The sequence below is a fragment of the Eretmochelys imbricata genome, chromosome 24 (assembly GCF_965152235.1).
Source record: "Eretmochelys imbricata isolate rEreImb1 chromosome 24, rEreImb1.hap1, whole genome shotgun sequence".
Classification (NCBI taxonomy): Eukaryota; Metazoa; Chordata; order Testudines; family Cheloniidae; genus Eretmochelys; species Eretmochelys imbricata.
Window position 1 is genome coordinate 13,720,463 of NC_135595.1, and position 22,979 is coordinate 13,743,441.

Consider the following 22,979-nt stretch of genomic DNA (forward strand, 5'->3'; position numbering starts at 1 on the left):
CCCCCCACTGGGTCTCACAGCAGCACGCAGTATGGCCAACCAGATGCCTGGGTCCACTGCTGCCTGCCATATGGGGCTGCAACACTTGGGGGCTGAGCCCCTTGCCTTCCCCCTCTTGGGGCTGGGTGTGTAACTGCCCCCTACTGGACTGATGTGTGGGCTGCATGTGCTTGTGCCGATGCAGTGGGTGGCAGCTGAGGGGAAGGCCAGGGACAGCCCCAGCTTTATACCCCTAGACCCCACTCCCCACCCAGAGCCGGGGGTAGAACCCAGGCGTCCTGGTTGCAGCAGCCTCCTTCACACCCAACCCCACGGGGAGGGAGGTTGGTTGGCCCCATTAACCTTTCCTCTGCTGAGCATTGACTCAGCCCAAATTTCTATCTGGGGGCAGCCCCACACCCCCTCTTGTGGTGTCCCCCCCCATATTGCTGGGGGGGTGCAGCAGAGGGTCCTGTGTTCAGCCCCAGGGATGGCTGGGGGAGACCCCCTGATTTCTATGAAATCATGTCTTGGTTGGGCATTGAACCCAGGTGTCCGGCCCCACCGAGGGGGGGGGGGGGGAACTACCTCCCACCCTCCTTCAGTCATATCATTTCTGTGAAATGAACTTTTATGAACCACAGTGGTTCACATAGAGGGGGAGGGAGAGTGAGGCAGGGTGTGGGGCGGACCCCGGTGTCCGACTGGCCTTTGACCCACACCCTGTGTCTGCCCCTACCCTCCACATTATCACAGTGCCGCATCCCCAAACAGGCTTGAGTGACTGTGATAAGGGTGATGGCACGGCGGTGCCCCCTTCAGGCAGCAAGCAGAACTGCTGCCTGTGTTTCATAGCCCCTGTATTGCCAAGGGCCATTGTCCTTGGGAGGCAGCGGGCTGGGGTCCAGCGCTGCTATTATTACCCCCTCCCACAAAGGGGGGGTCCCAAGTTTGTTCCCTTGTTGGAACATGAGACGTTTCGTTGAGAAATAAGGTTTAGTGCTTCTCGCCTGTTCAAACTTCCCGCACAGCATCTGTGTTACTGGAAACCTGTAGGCCAGATACCCTGGTTCAACTTATAGCTGGGCCCAGTGGCCCTGCCCCAGCAGTGGCTGCATCTCAGCACTGGGCACACTGTTTATATGCAGCTGTTCCCTGGCTGCCCCACCCCAGAGGTGGCTGCATCTCCGTGCAAGTCCCCTGAGCTCTGACTATCCAAGGTGGGGAAGGGCAGACTGTAAACTCCTTGAGGGGCAGGACTGTATTTTTGTTCTGTGTTTGTACAGCCCTTAGCACCATGTGGGCCAGGATAGTGACTAGAACTCCTGCCAGTTGCCACGAGGGAACTAAGACAACTGCTTGTCCAGAGCCAGGGGGAATCAATGGGCCCTCCTAGCTAAACCCTTTTTCCTCCCCCCACCCCCTTCCCAGTGACCGCCAGGACTGTTCTGGCTCTAGGCAGCATAATGCTGGGGCATTGGGGCCAGCCCTGCCTGTTGGGGGAGGGTGTCCCCTATCCAAGACCCCTTTTCACCTGTCTGGGGATAAACATTAGAGCTGCTCCCCTTAACCCAGCAGCTTCCCTCCCCATGGTGACTCCTGTTCCCAGTGCCCTTAGTAGCCCCCAGCTAGCCAGCAACAACCCCACAGGGGCAGAGATCCTAGCTCCACCCTTGGGGGCATGGAGCAAACTTTGGTCTGGGGGGGTTACATCTCCCACAAGCCAGCCTGGGGGGGGGGTGCACCTGGGCAGGTGCCTGTTGCTTTGTGTTAGGTGGGGGGGAGCCAGACAAATAGTAAATGGCTATTGACATCCTTCTACCTGGCTTGCAGTCATTGAGAAGGGCAGGCGCCGAGTGGGGCTGAGAGGACAGACAGATAATGCCCCGCACTGAGCCCCTCACATTACTCCCCGTGGTTCCCCACACAACGGCGGTCAAGTCCAGGTAGGGTGGGGTTCAAGGCATTTATTCTATGGTCAGACAGACACCTGGCCCCTGGCCTAGCCCCCCTCACACTAGCTCCCCCTTTAGCTCAAAGGGCAGCCCCTCAGCTGCCCCGGGTGGGAGCATGTCTGCCACCTGGTTGTAGATCCTCAGGGGGTCCTCAGAGCCAGCCAGGGACTGGCCCCTCCATGGATAGGCACCCTGGGAAGAGAGAGAGTCCGTCACCCCAAACCTGCACTGAGCCAGGCAGAGAACCCAGGAGTCCTGACTCCCAGCCCCTCTCTGCTCTGACCACTACACACCACTCCCCTCCCTGAGCCAGGAACAGAACCCAGGGGTCCTGTTGAAGATGGGCAGACGGCCACTCACCGTATAGTCCTGGCAGGATAGTGCCCCTGGGCAGAGTGGGGCAGGAGCTTGCAGGTGCAGGGCCCCCAGTTCCTCATAGATCCCAGGCTCCATCACGTCCTCGTATTCATGGGGGGCCAAGGGGCCGAGCCAGCGTGCAGGGAACCCAGAGTCTGGAACTGCCACGGGACCTGTGGGGCCGGGACACAGAAAAGGACTATGGAGCCTTTCCCCTCTAGGGGTTGCTGGCTCCCATCCAGCCCCAGCGTGGGGACTAGCTGGCATGGGGGAGTGAGGAAGGGGGCCGGGGGCCTGTCCCCTCTAGGGGGCACTGGCTCCCATCAGGCCCCAGCGTGGGGACTGGCTGACTTAGTGGGGCAGGGAGCCTGTCACCTCTAGGGGCACAAGCTCTTACCCCTCACACCCACCTGTGGTGCTGGTATCCGTCTCCCCCTCGGCTCTCTCGGGGTGGGGGGGCAGCCGGGATCGATACTCACGGCCAGGCATGTACCCTGGCCAGGTGCCCATGGAACTGCCCTACAGGGGAGCCAAAGAGAGACCCTGTCACACACCAAGGGAACACTCAAAAATAGCCCCCTCAAAATAGAACCCAGGAGTCCTGGATCCCACATCCCCCACTGTGACTGCCTGACCCTGCTCCCTTTTCACCAGTGTACATGCCCCAACCCTGTTTCTTTCCCTCCCTGCCAGGCCAGATACAACCCCTACATGTCAACTGAGCCCCACCCCACAGTACCCCCTGCTGAACCCCCACCCTGCTTCCCGCAGCACAGCGGCCCCTAGTGAACCCCCACCTGGCTCTCTGTGGCACAGTGCCCCCTAGTGAGCCCCCTGCTGAGCCCTCACCCTGCTCCCATGGCACAGTGCCCCCTACTGAACCCCCACCCTGGTCCCTGCAGCACCTCACCCCTGCTGAGCCCCCTCCAGCACAGCACCCCATACTGAGCCCCCCACCCCCTGCTGAGTCCCTCAACTTGCCCCCGCAGCACGGTGCCCCCTACTGAGCCCCCCGCCCTGCTCCCTGCAGACTGCTGCTGAGCCCCCCACTCCCTCATCCTCTCACCCCAGAGGACGCACTCCTCTCTGAGTAACTGTCCAGGAGCGTCTGCCATGCCGCTGGATTTACCGCTTCCCCCAAGCTGTAGTCATTCCCAGCACTGGGCTTCCTCCTGAAAGGCAAAGGGTGGGAGCCAGGACTCCTGGGTTCTCTCCCTAGCTCTGGAAGGGGAGAGGGGTCTAGTGATTGGAGTAGTGGGTGCTGGGAGCCAGGACTCCTGGGTTCTCTCCCCAGCTCTGAGAGGGGAGTGGGGTCTAGTGGTTAGAGCGGGGGCGGGGGAGGGTAGCAGGAGGCAGGATTCCTGGGTTCTCTCCCCAGCTCTGGGAGGGGAGTGGGGTCTAGTGGTTGGAGCTGGGGTGGCTGTGTGTCTGTGTTAGGGTGTCGTAGTGTGACAGAATACACAGAACTGCCTGCCCTCCACACTCACCTCTTCTTGGCCTCCTCCCGGACACCTGCAGTCAGAACCAGAAAACAGCAAGGATCAGCCTGGGCTGGGATAGGGGTAGGGCCTCATTGTGCGGAGGCTGTTTGGTGCTGTGAGTTTCCTCAGGGCAGAGCCCCTGTCTGTGGGGGGATTACCTGCCTGGGCCTGGCGCCGTCTGAACAGGCAGGCAAGGAGGGTGGCGTTGGAGAGCAGTAGCAGGGCTCCCAGTGCGCTCAGCCCCCCAACGAGGGCCGGGGGCAACACCGGGCCTTCTGGGAAAGCAAAGGAGAGTGTCAGAGAGCGGCCAGGAGCCAGCGTCTGCCAGAGGGGAAACATGCGGGGTCCCATTCGGCACCCCCTGAGCCAGCCCGTCCCCCACTCTGACCACCAGACCCCACTCCCCTCCCAGAGCTGGGACAGAACCCAGGAGGCTGGGCTTTCCGCCCCCTTCCAGTACCCACCTGTTCGGGGCACTTCAGGGTCCATAACTGGCGGCTCCTCTAAGGGCAGCTCTGAAATGACATCAGCTCCATCAGGGGTGAACCCCACAGACCCCCCCCACACACACCACTGAGCCCTTGCCTCTGTGCAGCATAGCCCCCGCCATCCCAGCACAGGGCCCCGACTACAGCCCCTGCCACCACACGCTGCCCCCTGCTGAGACCCCCATTCCTCTAGCCTGGCACTGAGCCCCCTGACCCCCCAGCACAGTGCCCCCTACCTGCGGTGGTGACGGTGACGCTGGGGCCCTGGGCGCTCTCCCCCAGGGCGTTGTGGGCGCTGACGCCAATACTGTAGGGGGTGTCTGGGCTCAGCCCCGTCAGGGTGAACGCGGGGGTCTGGGCGGGGAACACGTCCATGTACAGGGCACTGGGGGCGCCCGGCCAGCGGTACCTGTGGGCACAGAGGGTAAGGGATCCCAGACCCTGGGGAGGCCCCACCTCATCCATCCCCACCCAATGGCTTCCACCCATGCGAGCCCCCCCAGCTCTGAACACCACTATCCCTGCCCCCCAGCCCCATCCTCCTCCTCCCCCCACCCACACCAGCCCCCCAGCTCTGAACCTCACTGTCCCCACCCCCCAGCCTCCTCCTCCTCCTCCCCTACCCATGCCAGCCCCCCAACTCTGAATCCCAGTCCCCACCCCCCAGCCTCCTCCGCCCACGCCAGCCCCCCAGCTCTGAGCCTCACTGTTCCCAGCCAACAACACCCTCTTCATCCTCCTACTGCCCATCCAGAGTCCCCTCCAATCCCCTCCCTGCCTCCTCCACCCCACACCACTGCTCCCCACCTGATGCGGAATCTCTGGGGCAGCCCCCCATCGAACCCGGGGATCCACTCCAGGGTGGCTGAATTGTGGGTGATGCTGACGACCTTTAACCCCGTGGGGGGGTCAGGGGAGCCTGCAGAGACGGGGGAAGAGAGAGAGAGAGATCGCCCTGTTCTGCCGCTGCCCCTCATTCCCAACCTGTAGCCTCTGCTAGCCCAGCCCTGGACTCCCCCAACCCCCCATCAGCCCCTCACTCCTGACCCGTAGGCCCCCCGGGCCGTACTGGTGCTGAGGAGCTGGATGTCCAGTCTGTCTGTGCCCAGTGCATTGCTGGCGCGGCAGGTGAAGGTGGCGTAGTCGTGCGCAGCACTGACATTGGCGATGGTCAGGGTGCTGCTGTGCCAGGCGCCCTCATGCCAAGTGTGCTCCGTGTACCTGTGGGGGTGGGGGGTGGAACTGGGGTCAGGTCAGAACCAGGACTGGCCCAGACCCAGGGACTGAATCAGAACCAGGGACTGACCCAGAACCAGGCGCTGAATCAGAGCCAGGGATCAGCCCCGACCCAGGCACTGAATCAGAACTGGGACTGGACTAGAACAAGGATTTGATCAGGATGGAGACTGGATGAGAACCAGGAACCAGATTAGAAGCAGTATGGAAGCAGCAAACTCAAGGGGTGGGGGTAGGTCAGGGACCCCACTGGTATTCTAAGGGGGAGGGGTTGTGGGGGGGCACTCTCCAGGTTTGGGTCTCAGTGTTTGGGGGTTACTGGGGTGCCCTGTGTCCAGGCAACGAGGGGCACATTAGAATGGGGGTCTGCCCCCGCCAGCCATTACTGTGACAAAGCAGGAATTTTCTGTGACATTTTTATGAAGCTACTGCCTCCCTCAGTTTCCCTCTCTGCTTCATGTTGCTCTCCAGGGGGTGCAAAAAGGCTAACATGCTGCTCCTGGGGCAGCGTCAGAGCCATGGGGCACGTGTGTCAAGAAGTTGGCTGGGGTGGGTTAAAGGACTGGCTGGAACCAACCCGGGTCCCCAGAAGCTGATTATCTTCAAGAGACCCCAGTGGTGAAATCAGGGTGCCCTGGTTGGGAGCAACAATTCTCAACAAAGAATCTTTTTCTCTCCTGGCCTGGCAGATTTGTAGTTTTGGTACTTTTGCCAGACAATCACAATGTTTATTTTAAAGTATTTTTTCCTATTTTTATCAGCTGACATTTTCACAGTTGTGGGAAATGAGGGGGGAGGGGAGGAATCATGATTTAATGCCAGCCGCCAGTAAGATTCCAAAAGCGAAAGCTTGATTAACTGTGAAAACACAAATTGCCAAGGTCACCTGCCAAAATATGCCAAACAACTTGCTGAAAAGCAACCTCTCCCAAGGTCGCAGCCAGCATCATTCGTAAACCCCTGGGCATACTGCTGCAAAGACCTTGCCCTTGGCTGGGGGCATGGGCGGTGAAATCGATGGTGATCAGCATTTAGGGATGAAAGTTGGATCCTTCCAGCCCTCTCCACTGGCAGGCAGGCAGGCATAAATTCCAGCCGTTCAGGAGGGGGAGTTTTTGTAATGGAGCCAATTGACAGGGTCCCCAGTGAGCTCCGGCTGGCAGAGGACATGCATGGGTCTTGGGTGACCAGACGTCCCAGTACTAGGGGTTTTTTCTTATAAACGCAACTATCCTCCCCCACCCCCAATGAAAAAAAGTGTCCCGATTTTTCATGCTTGCTGTCTGGTCACCCTACGTGGGTCCTGGGGTCTGCAGGAGATGGAGAACCAGCCACCAGATGCCTGGGATAAAGGCCAGCTTTTGGAGCGATGCCCAGCTGTGCCCTGGCGCTGCCAATGAGACACATCTGGAAAAGGACAGAGCCAGGTGGGGGCTGTGCAGGGTTGGCCTGGGTCTCTGACTTTGCTTCTCTATGCCAGGCTCAGGGCTTCCTGATGCCTGTGTGCTGGGGACTAATCAACCCCGCCCAGCTTGGCCAAGGCCCCAGGGAGTCTCTGCCCATACTGGCGGGGGTGCACGAATCTGAGGGGTTTCATGTCCCTGCCCCTCCTCACACATGCTGGGCCACCACCTACCTGGGATTGTCAGGGTCCAAGGCTGCTCCGTTCTTGGCCCAGCTGAACTGCACGCTGGGGACCCCCTGGGCGTGGCACTGCAGGACGGCGGGCGAGCTCCTGTCCCCAGGCATGGCCACCTTCCCCAGCCCCATGCCCTTCTCAATCTCTGGCTTGACTGCAGGGAGAGAGAGAGAGAGTGAAGGGCAGTCTGGGAATCAGGGTGGGGTAGGGTGGGGGAAAGAGTTGGGAGGGCCTTGGAGGGTCAAGGAAGTCCCTGGGGAGGGAGATGTTCTGTGGGGCTCCCCCAGGCCTCAAGGGGTTCCCCAAGGGAGGGGGTTTGGGGGAAGGAGGGAAGAGATCAGAGGGGACGGGCAAAAGTCACATCAAGGGGTGCTGGGTTCTGGGTTGTTCTCGGGAGGTGCGTCCCTGGAGAGGGGGTTCCAAGGTGGGGGAGTTGAGGGGGTTCCCAGGATGGAGAAGCAGTGCATGGGGTGGATCCTCAGAGTGGGGGAGGGGCAGAGAGAGGGGAGATCTCTGAGGTGGGGGGGCCAGTGAGTGGGAGGCCCTGGGAGTAGGGATTTCTGGGGGGGTCCCTGGGGTGGGGGGGAGTCTGCATAGGGCACCCACAGCGCACAATGAGGCGGGCGCTGCCCCGGGCTGGGGGGGGCAGCCCGTTGTCCACGCGGCACTCATAGAGTCCAGCTTGTGCCCGCCGTGCCCCCTGGATCCGCAGCCGCCCCACGGCCCCCACGGCCTCTGGCTCCAGCTCCAGCTCCTCCAGGCTGCGCTCCTCCGCTCCCTGCAGGAAGGGTAGGGTCAGTGGGCAAAGGCAGGGGGACATACTAGGGAGGGCAAAGGTCAGAGGGGCAAAGGTTACCACAGAGATGAGATAAAAGTCAGAGCGGGGCAAAGGTCACCCTGACATTTGCATGGCTCAAAGGACACATTGGGGAGGTCAGCAGTTGAATGGGCAAGAGCAAATGTTAAAGGTTAGAGAAAAATGAAACGTCAGCAGGGGGTCGAAGGGCACAGGTCAGGGAGGGGAAGGTGCAAAGGTCATGGGGGCAAAGGGTAGAACCGGGTAAATGAGGGTCAAAGGTGACAAAATAAATTAAAAAGGCTGGGGAAGGACAAAGGTCACATAAGACATCAAGGGTCAGAGTTCAGTGCAGAGGTCAAATAGGAGAGGGCAAAGGTCAGAGTGGAGACAAAGGTTGCCACTGGGGCAGAGGTCGCCCAGATAATTGCATGGGTCAAAAGCCACCTTGTGGAGGTCAACAGCCAGACAGATGACAGCAAACCTTAAAGTTTGGAGAGAGTGATCAGAGGGCACAGTTCAGGGATGGGAAGGTGCAAAGGTCACAAGTTGGAGGGCAAAGGGCAGATCTATGTACACGAGGGCCAAAGTCAAAGATCATAAGCTAAATCAAAAGATCAGAGGGGGCAAAGGTCACATAAGAGATGTCAAGGGTCAGAGGTCAGACAGGAGATGGCAAAAGTCAGATGGGGAGGCCAGGTGGCAAAGGTCACAGGTGGCTCGTGCCTCTCTGAGAGAAGCGGCCAGAGCCGCCCCCCCTTACCAGCCACGTCCACTGGAACATGCCCACAGGGGTGGGGTTGGCGTCAGCTATGCATACGAGCTCAGCCGTGGCACCCAGATCCACGTAGACAGGGTCTCCCAGGCTGCGGATGGAGGGGGCATCTGGGGGTCAGAGAAAGGTGGGGGTCAGAGGGGGGGCACTGAGATCAGGGGGCAGCGGGACGGGGGGTGGCACTCACAGTGCACATCCAGGTGGAGGTGGGTCTCGTTCTGCCCCTCAGGGTTCTGGCACCTTGCCCGGTACTGACCCACGTCGGCCCGGCTCACATTCCAGATGGCCAGGCTGCCCCCTGCCTGCAGGTGGTGCCGGGGGGACCCCTCTGTGAGAGAGACAGAGAGAGGAGTCATACGGGGACCCTATGCCCATCTTGGGCAGGGACAGCGCCCCCCCGGAGGCTCCCCCACAGCCGGTCTTAGCGCCTCTCCCCCCCCCACACACACACCTGGTCTCAGTGCCTCTCCCCCTCACACACACACACCTGGTTTCAGCACCTCCCCGCCACACACCTGGTCTCAGAGCCTTCCCCCACCACACACCTGGTTTCAGCACCTCCCCCACACACACCTGGTCTCAGCGCCTCCCCTCACCACACACCTGGTCTCAGCTCCTCCCACACACACACCTGATCTCAGCGCCTCCCCCCGACACAAACCTGGTCTCAGCGCCTCCCCTCACCACACACCTGGTCTCAGCGCCTCCCCTCACCACACACCTGGTCTCAGAGCCTTCCCCCACCACACACCTGGTCTCAGCGCCTCCCCGCCCACACACCTGGTCTCAGCGCCTCCCCCCAACACACACCTGGTCTCAGAGCCTTCCCCCACCACACACCTGGTCTCAGCGCCTCCCCTCACCACACACCTGGTCTCAGCGCCTTCCCCCACCACACACCTGGTTTCAGCTCCTCCCACACACACACCTGGTTTCAGCGCCTCCCACACACACACCTGGTCTCAGCGCCTCCCCGCCCACACACCTGGTCTCAGCGCCTCCCCCGACATACACCTGGTCTCAGCGCCTCCCCCCGACACACCTGGTCTCAGCGCCTCCCGCCCACACACCTGGTCTCAGCGCCTCCCCTCACCACACACCTGGTCTCAGCGCCTCCCCCCGACACACACCTGGTTTCAGCGCCTCCCCGCCCACACACCTGGTCTCAGCGCCTCCCCCCGACACACACCTGGTCTCAGCGCCTCCCCCCGACACACACCTGGTTTCAGCATCTTCCCACGGAAGCTCCAGCTGCAGCTCATTTCGGGGGGGTTGGCGGAGACGTGCAGGGGGAGCTCCACAGCTCCGTGTTCCACACCCTGGACCATGGACGGCTGCTCCGACGAGAACTCAGGTGGATCTGGGGCCCACAGAGGGGGCAGCAGCAGCTGAGACCCTGCCCTGCTCAGTGACCCCTGCTGAGCCCCCTGACTGCTCCCTGCAGCCCAGAGCCCTCTGCTGAGCCCCCAACCCCTGCAGCACAGCGCCCCCCGGCTGAGCCCCCAACCCCTGCAGCATGGTGCCCCCTGCTGAGCCCCCGCCTGCTCCCTGCAGCACAGCGCCCCCTGCTGAACCCCCCTTCCTGCAGCACAGGACCCCCAGCTGAGCCCCCTCCCAACCCCCGCAACGCAGCGCCCCCAGCTGAGGCCCCAACACCTGCAGCACGGTGCCCCCAGCTGAGCCCCCACGCTGCTCCCTGCAACACAGTGCCCCCAGCTGAGCCCCCAACCCCTGCAGCACGGTGCCCGCGGCTGAGCCCCCGCCTGCTTACTGCAGCCCAGTGCCCCCGGCTGAGCCCCCGCCTGCTTCCCGCAGCATGGCGCCCCTATCCCCAGGCAGGGGAAGCTCTCACACAGGATGTTGAGCTTGTAGAAGGTGTTGACAGTCTCAGCCAGGACGGAGCTGTAAGCTTGGCACGTTACCCGCTGCCCATTGTCAGAGGACGACGCTACCAGGGTCACCTTCCCCGAGCTGGAGAGACCCCCGAACTCTGCCGGCTTCTGCCCCAGATCCACACCCTTCAGCCTGAAAGAGCAGCACAAGATGGAACAGCAGGGGACTGTGGGTCGGGAGTGAGGGGCACCGGCAGAGCCGGGTGGGGGAAGCCCAGGGCTGGGACAGCAGGGAGTTACGGGTCAGGAGTGAGGGGCACCAGCAGAGCCGGGTGGGGGGAGCCCAGGGCTGGGACAGCAGGGGGCTGTGGGTCGGGAGTGAGGGGCACCGGCAGAGCCGGGTGGGGGGAGCCCAGGGCTGGGACAGCAGGGGGCTGTGGGTCGGGAGTGAGGGACACCGGCAGAACCGGGTGTGGGGAGCCCAGGGCTGGGACAGCAGGGAGCTGTGGGTCGGGAGTGAGGGGCACCGGCAGAGCTGGGTGGGGGGAGCCCAGGGCTGGGACAGCAGGGGGCTGCGAGTCGGGAGTGAGGGACACCAGCAGAGCCGGGTTGGGGGAGCGCAGGGCTGGGACAGCAGGGAGCTGTGGGTCGGGAGTGAAGGGCACCGGCAGAGCCGGGTTGGGGGAACCCAGGGATGGGACAGCAGGGTGCTGTGGGTCGGGAGTGAGGGGCACCGGCAGAGCCGGGTGGGAGGAGCCCAGGGCTGGGACAGCAGGGAGCTGCGGGTCGGGAGTGAGGGGCACCGGCAGAGCCGGGTGGGGGGAGCCCAGGGCTGGGACAGCAGGGAGCTGCGAGTCGGGAGTGAGGGACACCGGCAGAGCCGGGTGGGGGGAGCCCAGGGCTGGGACAGCAGGGAGCTGTGGGTCGGGAGTGAAGGGCACCGGCAGAGCCGGGTGGGGGGAGCCCAGGGCTGGGACAGCAGGGAGCTGTGGGTCGGGAGTGAAGGGCACCGGCAGAGCCGGGTTGGGGGAACCCAGGGATGGGACAGCAGGGTGCTGTGGGTCGGGAGTGAGGGGCACCGGCAGAGCCGGGTGGGGGGAGCCCAGGGCTGGGACAGCAGGGAGCTGTGGGTCGGGAGTGAGGGGCACCGGCAGAGCCGGGTGGGCGGAGCCCAGGGCTGGGACAGCAGGGAGCTGTGGGTCGGGAGTGAAGGGCACCGGCAGAGCCGGGTTGGGGGAACCCAGGGCTGGGACAGCAGGGAGCTGTGGGTCGGGAGTGAAGGGCACCCTCTCTTACTTCTCTGTGTCCTTGAACCAGGCCAGGGTGGCGAAGGGGTTGCTGCTGCCGGTGATGCAGGTCAGGGTCAGTGTCTGGCCACGTCGCACCTCCTTGGCCATGGTTGTGATCTTCACGTCTATGGGAGGGACTGGGTGTGGGGTGGGGAGCAAAGGGGCAGAACTGAGACTGGTGCGTTGTTGCCACCACCTAATGTGGGCACTGTGCCCTTAAGGGGCGGGGTTACTTGGCTCCGCCTTATGTACAGACCACCCCTCCCTCCCTCCCACCCCCGCTGAGGGCCGAGGACGCACACTGGACGAAGAGGCGGGTCTGGGCCGTGAGTGCCGGACTTTTGCTGCCGTTGGAAGCATTGCAGCGGTAGATGGCCAGGTTGTCGCTGGGGCTGGTGGTCAGGATCAGCTCTTTGGAGACAATCTTGCCCGAGGCCACCTGGGTCCCCTCCTTGAGGGACTTAGTGTCCTGTCGGGAGAAAGCCCAAAGCCCAGTGAGCAACCCAGAGATGCAGCCACCTCTGGGGCAGGGCAGCTAGGAAACAGTCGCATATAACGCCCCATGGGAAGGGCTCACCCATCACAGAGATGCAGCCACCTCTGGGCTAGGGTGGGTCTCATTCCAAAGGGACACTGCCCGCCACTGAGACCCCTGCCCCACTGCCCACAGCATGGTGAGCTGAGCTCCCCACCCCACTGCCTGCAGCACAGTCTCCTCACTGAGCCCCCTGCCCTGCTCCCCACAGCATGGCGCCCCTGCTGAGCTCCCCACCCCACTCCCCACAGCACAGCGCTGAGCTCTCTGCCCCACTCCTCACAGCACAGCACCCCCTGCTGAGGCTCTCATGGCCCGGTGCCCCCTGTTGAGCCCCCGACCCGCAACCTGGTGCCCCCCCCATGACCTTGATCCAGATGAGGCGGGGGGCCGGGTTCCCCCCACTGGCGAAGCAGGTCAGCCTGACCTTGGTGCCGGCCCGGAATCGGCTGTCAGGGGGTGGGGCCTCGATCCACACCTTCTGGGGTGGGTCTAGGGGGGATGGAGAACAAAAGGAGGGTTAATGGCAATCAACTCCTGTGTTGCCATGACAACCTGTATCAGCCCCCCCCACCATCCCCCTCCAACAGCACCACAGGGAGTGCAGCCCCCCCCCTTTCCCCAGGGCCCCTCTCCACCCATAGGTCTGGCCATGAGCCCCAGGCTGGGGTGAGATGGGGCTTCCACAGAGGTGGGGGGTCTCAAGTCTCCACAGGGAGCTGTGGGGCAGAACGGGGGGCGTTTCCCCACCCCCAGTCCTCCACTTCCTCTGCCCCCAACCTCCTCTGCTCTCATTCCAGCCCCACTCCCATTCTTCCCCCTCCCCCACTGCCCCCTTATCGCTCCCTGCCCCCTCCCCTTCCTCCAGCCCTCCCCGCCGCCCCCGCAGCCTGCCCAGCCTCACCACCCATTAGCACCCCCCTGTCCCGGGTGGGGGCTCACACTGCACGCTGAGGGACAGGCTGGCACTACGGGTGAAGAGCACAACCTCGTTGAAGGCCTCGCAGGTGAGGGGCAGCCCGTTCTCCTCGCGCCGGGCCATGTGCGTCAGGTTGGAGACGGTCACTGTTCCGCCGTGCGCTGCCTGCAGGAGAGAACCCGGTACCCAGCCCCTGCTCCTGGGGCCTGGCAGGCTGGGGGGCAGGGAATAGGGCCTGGGGCCTGTTCTCTCCAGGTGGCGCCAGCCCTGATCTGTCCCAAGATGGGGCCTGGCTGGCTCAGGGGGCCAGGGAATGGGGCCCGGAGCCTGTTGTCTCCAGGGGGCGCCGGCCCTGATCTGTCCCAGGGCGGGGCCTGGCTGGCTCAGGGGGACAGTGAATGGGATATTCACTAGTGTTATGCAGAGAGGGAAACTGAGGTACCCATAATGGGAGGAGATCAATGAAATTCACAAAGGATTCAGAGAGAGAACCCAGGAATCCTGGCTCCCGGCCCCTCCCAGTTTCCCCTGGCTCAATGTTTCCTCCTGTGGTGGCCGTGGGGGCAGCAGGTGGGGCATCTCCGGGGGTCCATGGCTTGGGACTGACCTCGGTGACGGTGACCTCGGTGGTGGTGAGCTCCCGCCAGCCCAGCCACCAGCGCAGCTGCACCGGGGGGTTGCTGGGGGTGGTGGAGCAGGAAAGCGAGATCTGCTTGTTCTCCGGGGTGCTGCTGGAGCCCAGGATGGAAACCTCTGTGGGGAGAACTGGGGAGGGGAAGAGATCTCAGACCCCCCAGCCACTGCCAGGAGGGGGCACTGTGGGGGGAGGCACAGGGGCACCAGTTGGCGGGAGCTCCCAGCTCCTGGCTACTCCAGCCTGACCCAGCCTGAGGTGCTGTAGGGGGCAGTCACAGACCACGCATAGGGAGTCACTGGCCGGCAGGGGGCGCAGGGTGCTGGGGGGTGGGGAGGTCATTTGCAGACCACACGCAGGGTGACACTGGCCAGCAGGGGGAGCTGGGGGGAGCAGGGAGGTGGGGGTGCTGCAGGGCAGAGAACTCACAAACCACACGCAGGGAGACACTGGCCAGCAGGGGGCGCTAAAGGGAGCAGGTGGCTGGGGGGTTAAGGCTGGGGTCAGTCTGGAGGCGCTGGGGGGGTTGCTGGGGGGTGGGGATGCAGCACTCACAGACCACACGCAGGGTGACACTGGCCATCAGGGGCAGGGGTGACACCTGGTTCATGGCTTCGCAGCGCAGCTGAGCCCCGTTGTCCTCGGGTTTGATGCTGAGGGTCAGGAGGCTGCGGGAGGCGCCCCTGGCATCCTCTGTCTCCCAGCTGGTGGAAACCACTTTCCCGTTCTGTGGGGACATGGGCTAGCGTCTCACATGGCTCTGCTGGTGCCCCTCACTCCCGACCCGCAGCCCCCAGCTAGCCAAGACCTGCCCCCACCAGCTCTGCCGGTGCCCTCACTCCTGGCACGCAGCCCTCTGCTAGCCCAGCCCTGGGCTCCCCCCACCCCCAGCTCTACCAGTGCCCCTCACTCCCAGCCTGCAGCCCCTGCTAGCCCAGCCCTGGGCTCCCCCAGGTGCCCCTCACTCCTGACCTGCAGCCCCTTACTACCCTAGCCCTGGGCTCCCCCAAGCTCTGCCAGTACCCCTCACTCCCAACCCACAGCCCCTGCTGTCTGTTCTCCTTGTTACCTTCAGCCATTGCAGCGTGGCCAGTGGGTTCCCGCTCAGCGAGATGCAGGTGAGTTTCAGGGTCTCTCCAGCTTTGATTTCGGGGCGTTTGTACCCTTCAATGGTGGGTGGCTGAGGTGGGACTGGGGGGGAGAGACAACAATGGGTGGTGGGGGAACCCAGGCACAGCCTGTGCTCAGGGGCACCCCCTTGTGGCATGACAGTGTCATGTCCTGCCACTGGGGTGGGGAGTCAGTGGGGCCAGCTTGAGGGCTGGGGAGGCGGGCGTAGATGGGCCCAGTCAATTGGAGCTGAAACATGCTGCCCCCCACCCTGCTTTGGGGGCAGTCAGATCTTGTAGCTGCGTATGGGGGGGGCAGTATGGGCTGGGAGCTGACTTGGGGCATTGGAACAGAAGGAGGGTGGCAGGGGGAGACAGAGAAGGGGGTGGACCTGGACAGACAGACAAGGGGATGGGCAGGATGTGTGAAACACACACAGGCCTCTCCCCACTGCAGGGCCCCCTCCATGGCCTGGGGCCCCCTGCAGCTGCTCACTCATCAGGGTGCTTGGGGAGGGGAACAGCCCAGAGTACTGGGTGCGTAATTAGGGTAATTAACGAGCTGACTAATGACTCTCATGCTGGGAGACTAGGGGACGTGGAATCACCCCCCCATCAAATAATCTCCCCCACCCCTTTCGCCAACTGGGAGGCAGAGACCTATGCCTCTGGGTGTTCCCAGAGTGGGGTTGGAACAGGGAGAATTCCCCACCCCCTCCATCCCCACACTAATGTATCCCATGTTCCCGGAGCCAGCTAGAGACAGACCCTCCTAGCATCTCTGGCTCCTTGATGCTGTATGGGTTAATGGTTAGGGTTTGGCCTTCTATACCCAATTCATTTCTTCAGCACTCATAGGGTTAACGGTTGAGGGGTCGACTTATATACTCAGATACAGCTCCTTGGTGCTCTCAGCATTACTTATTGAAGGGTCAACTTATGTATGTCAGCTCTTCCCCTTCAGAACCTCAGTCTTCTAAAGTTTGATGGTTAAGGGGGTTGACTTATATAGGGAGTGAAGTTAATGGTGGTGGGGTGATGGTCACATCCTCAGCTTTGACTCTCCATTGTTTTAAGGAGTAACTGAGGAGTGGTTGACTGAGACACAGGCCTCAGCTCCTTGGGGCTGTAGGGGTTAAGAGGTGAGGGGCCAATTTATATACACTACAGCTGACCCCTCATTCTCCTGAGAGTTGATCACGGAAGGGGTCAGCTTATAGAGTGAAGAGATCCCACATCTTGTTCTGAGGGCTCAAAGTACATCCATGGGCCAACCTCAGCTCTTCAGAAAATCATTGCTCTAGGGATTACCAGTGAGTCACTTCCTCAGGGCGCCACGGGCTACGGCTGAGGGGCCAACTGAAATACTGTAGACCCAACTCATCTTCCCCTTCTCCTTCGGTGGCGGTTCCTTGTCTTCCAGTCCCCATTGTTCTAACAGTTAAACATTGAAGGGCCAACTTATATACACAGGTCTTTGTAGCCTCATTGTCCGAAGGGTTAAACTTTGAGGGATCAACTTATGTACATGAGCCAACAGGAGTCTCCAGGACCTCATTGTTTTAAGGGTGAGCCATTGAGGATACACTTATATACATGTCACCTCCTGATCCTTGACTTCTCATTTTCCTAAGGGTTAATGGTTGAGGTGTCGATTTATATACATGAGTCTCCTTGATGAGTTAACTGTGGTAAACCAGAAAGCCTGCAAATAGGAAGAGCCAGAGGCAAACACTACAACTGGGTGCATGCTATGGAACAGAAGACACCCAGGAGAGAAGAGGGTGAGGCTTATATTTTAGGTGAGGAGCCACTGAGGGTCAGCTGATAGGTGGAGTTGATGTATATGGAGGAAAATATGACTGTGGGGATCTTTTTAACCCATTCACTGGTGTCCCCAGAGAGATTGGAGGGACGACCAGAGCATGGTGGGCGTTACTCACACAGGATGTTCATGGTGAAGCCAGCTACCACAGGGGCCGAGACAGCCTCATTTGTGGCTGCACAGACGAGACGCTTCCTGTTGTCCAAGCTCTGTGGGGTGACCCTGGAGACAGAAGGGGAACGGGCTATACCAACTACCACCTACAAGGGGCTGCAGATTGGGAGTGAGGGGCACCAGCAGAGCTGGGGGTTGGGGAGCCCAGGGCTGGGCTGGCAGGGGGCTGCAGGTTGGGATCAAGGGGGACCAGCAGAGCTGGCAGGGATGGGGAAGCCCAGGGCTGAGCTGGCAGGCGCTGCAGTCGAGAGTGAGGGGCACTGGCAGAGTTGTAGAGGGCGCAGGTCTCCTAGCTGAGGCTGGGGAGGGAAGGGGGCACTGCGCTGGTGTCTCAAAGGGGCACTGGGGGCACCTGGCTGGCTACACCCTGGGCTAAGTCAGGGCCCCCCTGCTCCAACGGGGAAAGGGACCTGGAGCGGGGGAGTGTCCCCTGGACCCTCTCACCTGAGCACGGCCTCGGTGCTGGAGAGCTTCTCGCTGGACCCAGAGTGCACCTGGTGCGACACATCGGAGAGGGGGCTGCCACCTGGGGGCGGGAGGGACCATGAAGGACAGGGGGTTCCCAGCATTCCCACCCCTGCCAATATATCACAGCATCGCTGAGGGCACCCCCATTGCTGCGCGCCCCGGGAAGAGATGCCCAGATACCAGTGGATGGGCTGGGGTCATTGAGAGACGTCCCACAGCTGTGTGTCCTGGGGAAGAGATTCCCAGATACCAGGGGGATGGGCTGTGGTGACTGAGAGACACCCCATGGCTGTGCACTCCGAGGAGAGATGCCCAGATACCAGGGGGATGGGCTGCGGGTTACTGAGAGAAACCCCACAGCCATGTGTCCCGAGGAGAGTGCTTAGCTACCTGGGGGTGGGCTGGGGTCACTGAGAGACATCCCATGGCCATGCACCCTGGGGGACATGTGCCCAGATACCAGGGAGATGGGCTGGATTAGATAGAGGGGTGTATATGGAAAAAGAAAGACCCTCTCACATGGTCCAATACAGTGAGTGCTGGCCACATATAATAGCCCAGCCCCCACCCTCTAGATCAGACCCACGGGCCCCTCCAGCCCAGCCCCCCCGATCAGACCCATGGGGGGCACTCACCCTTGCTGAAGAAGATCTCTGCAGCCGGCTTGGCGTCCCCGGAGCTGCAGGTCACCCTGTACTCCACACCGGCCACCCAGGTCACGATGCTGTTGACCTCGTACTCCTTGAAGATGGGTGTCTTGGGGGGCACTGTGGGGGAGGGGAAAGGAGAAATGGTCCTGAAGAGTCACCCCTCCCCCAGCTCCCCAGAGCCAAGGCTACCCTCCCACCCCCAGCCTGGCAGCTCACCCAGCACACTGAGCAGTGCCGTGCGCGACACAATGCCCGGGCTATCCTTGGAGCGCCCCGCCTGGCACTCGTAGCCCCCGTCGTCTGCCAGCCGGCTGCCCACGATCCGCAGGCGGTGCTCCCCTGCTTGGCAGAACACAGAGGGAATGGTGAATCTATATGGCCCAGACACCTGGGTTCTGTACCCAACTCTGCTCCTGGCTTGCAGGCCCGTTCTAGCCACTATACCCCACTCCCCTCCCAGAGCTGGGGATAGAACCTAGCTTCCTAGAACTGGGCCAGCCAGGGTTCTCACACACATAGGTGTCCCCAGAGCTGGTTCACAGCCACAATGGCTAAACTGGGGGTGGGAGGGATAGAGGAACTCAGCCCCATCTGGCTGTCTGGAGGCCAGACCGACCCACTCGCCTTTGCTGGGGTCTCCCGTCATACTGTAGCGGGGGAATCCAGGGATGTTTGTGTCCGGTCCTAGCAGCAACCCATCCTTCACCCACTGGACCATGCCTGAGGGATTGTCCACCACGCACTGCAAGACAGCCACAGCCCCTTCCAGGACTGTGATGTTATCTGGCTCCACTCTGAAAGCCTGCTGGGGGCTGGCCCCTGAGAGAGGAAACACAGGGAGGACTTAATTAACCTCTAATTTTTAAAGATTTCATGTCAAAATTGAGTATTCATTAATTATTCCAGGAAACCACACACCAGAATCCCCTACTCTGGCCCACCTTCTCGCCCAACCTCAGAAAAATACAATATGCTGAAGCACCATGTCACTTTAAATCCCTTGTTCCATTTTCATCCAACTTGGCCTGTTGTTTAGATGTTCCTGTGAACTCCAAAGCGAACCAAGATTAAAGGAAATTGGCCCAGCTTTCCTCATTTGACTTACATGCAAAATTTCTGATGGGATCATTGGTGGAAATAGAGATGGAAATATCCGTAACTTTAAATCCCTTTATTACATTTCTCATCCTGCTTGGCTTGTTGTTTAGATGCCAGGGAGAGCTCCAAAACAAGCCAAGTTTGAAGGAAATTGGTACAAGTGTTTTGGCATGACAGCTGGGCAAAAAAACCTAACATTGATTACTTTTGGGGCTTGGGATCCTCTGGTTGTAACTCAGAAAAGCTCAGACAGATTTGAACAAAACTTCCAAAAAATGGTGCCCTCTGGAGTGAGACCCATCATGGAAAACTTCAGCCTGGCAGGATTTTGTTTGGGAGAATTGTGAACAATGGGGAACGGGTGGCTGGGTGGCAGGGGAAAGTCAGTCCATGTCTGGCTCTTGTCACTACTTGGAGATTATCGTCTGCAGAGAACTCTCACCTCTTGTGAAGGCACCAAGGAGAAGACAGAGGAACATGGTGGCAGGTTCCTTGAACACCATTCCCACCAATGCTGCTGGGACAGGCTGGGAGGATAAACTGGGACCACGGTGGATGGTTGCAAATCTGAAATACAATTGGAGATATACTGAAATAGCTCACAAAAGCTTATGCTCAAATAAATTAGTTAGTCTCTAAGGTGCCACAAGTACTCCTTTTCTTTTTGAAATACAACTGTGTCCCATTTTCCCAGCCTGGCCCTAGGGGGTGCTACACTTCAACCTGGCTGTCCCCAATCTCACCAGCCTGGCGCTAAGGGGCGATGCTCTTCATCCCCTGGCCAAGCCCCATCTCCCCCTGGCGCAAGAGGGCTTTGCTCTTCATCCCCATCACTGTGCCCCTTCTCCCCAGCCTTGCACTAATGAACTCTGTCCTTCTTACCCCAGCGAAGACTCATCTCCACAGTCTGGCCTAGGGGGGATGCCCTTCATCCCCCTGGCCATGCCCCAACTCCCCACTCTATCGATAGGGGGCTCTGTCCTTCTTCCCTTTGGCATTACACCATCTCCCCCTCCTGGCACTAGGAGACAGTACCCTTCACTCCCGTGGCTATGCCCCATATCCCTGCCTGGTGTTGGGGACCCTGCCCTTCATCCCCATTGCCATGCCCCATCTCCCCACCTGGCACTAGGGGGTGCTGCCTTTCATCCCCCCCAGGCCATGCCCCACTTCCCCCACCTGACACTACGGGGCGCTGTCCTTCATCCCCCTGTGTGACGGAGTAGGGAGTGGGGAGTATTGACCTGGTAACATTGCTTTGGTGCTGGATGGTGGTGGGATATCAGGGTGTGACCTCACGTGATGATACGTAACCTGAGCCCAGGAGGGGGCTGGGGCCAGGTGACACCTTCTGCCCAGGAAACTGGACAAAGGCTGGAGGAGGAGCCGGGGGTGTGGCTGCAGGGAGACTGCTGGAAGGGGTTTCAGTTTGGAGCTGGCAGGGGAAACAGAGGGAGGCCCAGCACCGGGGTCTGGGCTTTCTACCCCCCAAGGTGGACCTGACTCAGGGGTCCTGTTTTCTGTACCTACAAGCTCTGTTTTGGACTGTGTTCCTGTCATCTAACAAACCTTCTGTTTTACTGGCTGGCTGAGAGTCATGGTGAATCGCAGGAAGTGGGGGGTGCAGGGCCCTGACTCCCACACACTCTGTGACACCCTGGACCTACCTCATCTCCGCAGCATGGTGCAAGGGGCACTGCCCTTCTTCCACCAGCCCATGCCCCTGTCCCCAGCCTGGCATTGGGGGCACTGTCCTTCATCCCTCTAGCCATGCCCCTGTCCCCAGCCTGGCGCTAGGGGGTACTGCCCTTCATTCCCCCAGCTGTGCCTCATATCACCACATGGCATGAGGAGGCGGTGCCCTTCATCCACCTGGATGTGCCCCATATCCCTGCCTGGCGCTAGGGGCAATGCCCTTCATTGCCCTGACAGTGAGCCATCTCTTCAGCCTGGTGCTATGGGGCGCTGCCCTTCTTCCCCCAGGCCGTGCCCCATCTCCTCAGCATTGTGCTAGGGGGAAGTGCCCTTCATCCCCCTGAACATGCCTCATCTCCCCAGCCTGGCACAATGTAGTGCTGCCTGTCATCCCCCTGGCTGTGCCCCATATCCCCGCCGGACACTAGGGGGCGCTGCCCTTCATCCCCCCTGGCCATACCCCATCTCCGCAGCCTGATGCTAGTAGGTACTACCCTTCACCCCTCTGTCTGTACCCCATATCCCCGCCTGGCACTAGGGGCAACGCCCTTCACCCCCCCCGGCCATGCCCCATCTCCCCAGCCTGGCCCTAGGGCACACTGCCCTTCACCCCTCTGGCCATGACCCATCTCTGCAGCCTGGCACTAGGGGATGCTGCCCTTTATCTCCTCCGTCTGGTGACAGGGCGCACTGCTATTCATCCCCTTGGCCATGCAACATTTCCTGAGCCTGATGCTAGGGGGCTCTGCCCTTGATTCCCTTCGCCATGCCCCTGTCCCCAGTCTGGTGCTATGGGGCTGTGCCCTTTATCACCCTGGCTGTGCCTCATCTCCCCAACCTGGCACAAGAGGGTGCAGTCCTTCATCCCCCCGGCCATGCCCCAACTCACCAGCCAGGCGCTGCGGGGTGCTGCCCTTCACCCCCTGGCTGTGCCCCTGTCCCCAGCCTGGCACCAAGGGGCTCTGACCTTCATCGCCTCCCCCCGGCCTTGCCCCATATCCCCATCTGGCGCTAGGGGGCTCTGTCCTTTATCCCTCTGGCTCTGCCCCATCTCCCCTGCCTGGAGGCCAGTCCTGCTGCCAGCGGGGAGATGCTGGGGATGTAACCTGCTTCCCTGCCCACCCCTGATCAGACCCATGGCCCGTATCCTCCCCTCCCATCAGACCAATAGGCCCATCCTGCCCCGTATCTCCTCTAGGATCAGTTATGGGCCCATCCCACCCTATATCCTCCACATACACCCCCAATCAGACCCATGGGCCTGTCCAGCCACATATCCTCCCCCATCCCCACCTGATCAGACCCATGGGCCCATCCCATCCCGTATCACCACCCCACCATCAGACCTATGGGCCTGCCCCACCCCATATCCCCGCACTTACCCAGTGCCCAGGCCCACAAGTGTCCCCAGCTCTGGGAAGAAGAGTCCCTGTGGGGCTACACCAGCCTGTGTGTGCCCAGCCTCCGGCTGCTTGCAGAGTGAGGGGAAGGGACAAGCTTCCAGCCCTGGGTGACGCCCCCTGCCCTTCCCCCGTCCCTCCCGCTAGCTGGCACCAGCTGGGACATCTCCCAGCACTGCCCCCGCTGTCCTGTGAACTCAGCCCAGGGATGCGGCTGGAGTTCCTGAAGGCAGCTCAATTTATTACAGGATGAGGCAGAGGCCAGTGAGGGGCTGGCTAGGCCCAGAGTTCCTCAGGGCAAGAGCTCAGCACTTGTCCCCACCCGCCCCACTGCTCAGGGATCAGCTGCAGGAGAATCTCCTGGAGCCAGGAGCAGTACAAGGGGTATGACACACAGAGCAGGGCTAGTTCCATTCAGCAGAGGCATACGCGCCTGCCCACGCGCGCACACACAGAGCAGGGCCCGTTGCCCAGGTGATGGGATCCTGGCCCCAGTCTAGCATTACAGTCATCAGCATCCATGGCATCGCCATGCTTTGGGTGGCACCAGGCCCCCTACTGTCCACTGCCGGTCCTTATATAGACAGGAGCTGCAGGCTCTGGCCAGGGGTGGGTTGTCCTGGGATTTGGGGATGGGGACAGAAA

At 61.2% G+C, this 22,979-nt stretch overlaps 1 protein-coding gene across 1 annotated transcript; it reads right to left on the bottom strand.

Annotated features, from left to right (window-relative positions):
* Positions 1-1,991: 1,991 nt before the first annotated feature.
* On the bottom strand, positions 1,992-19,742 carry NPHS1 (NPHS1 adhesion molecule, nephrin). The gene is made up of 29 exons (XM_077841550.1): positions 19,682-19,742; positions 18,766-18,960; positions 18,358-18,480; positions 18,127-18,258; positions 17,468-17,549; positions 16,968-17,071; positions 14,985-15,106; positions 14,471-14,642; positions 13,889-14,046; positions 13,305-13,446; positions 12,730-12,854; positions 12,128-12,296; positions 11,835-11,964; positions 10,559-10,731; positions 9,926-10,066; positions 8,894-9,034; positions 8,695-8,816; positions 7,742-7,913; positions 7,133-7,289; positions 5,330-5,481; positions 5,068-5,179; positions 4,497-4,669; positions 4,237-4,287; positions 3,935-4,047; positions 3,779-3,803; positions 3,358-3,512; positions 2,702-2,810; positions 2,295-2,464; positions 1,992-2,126 (listed from the first exon to the last, which is right to left on the bottom strand). Exons 1-29 carry the CDS (start codon positions 19,740-19,742, stop codon positions 1,992-1,994), a joined length of 3,816 nt encoding a protein of 1,271 aa, XP_077697676.1.
* Between the last annotated feature and the right edge of the window lie 3,237 nt (positions 19,743-22,979).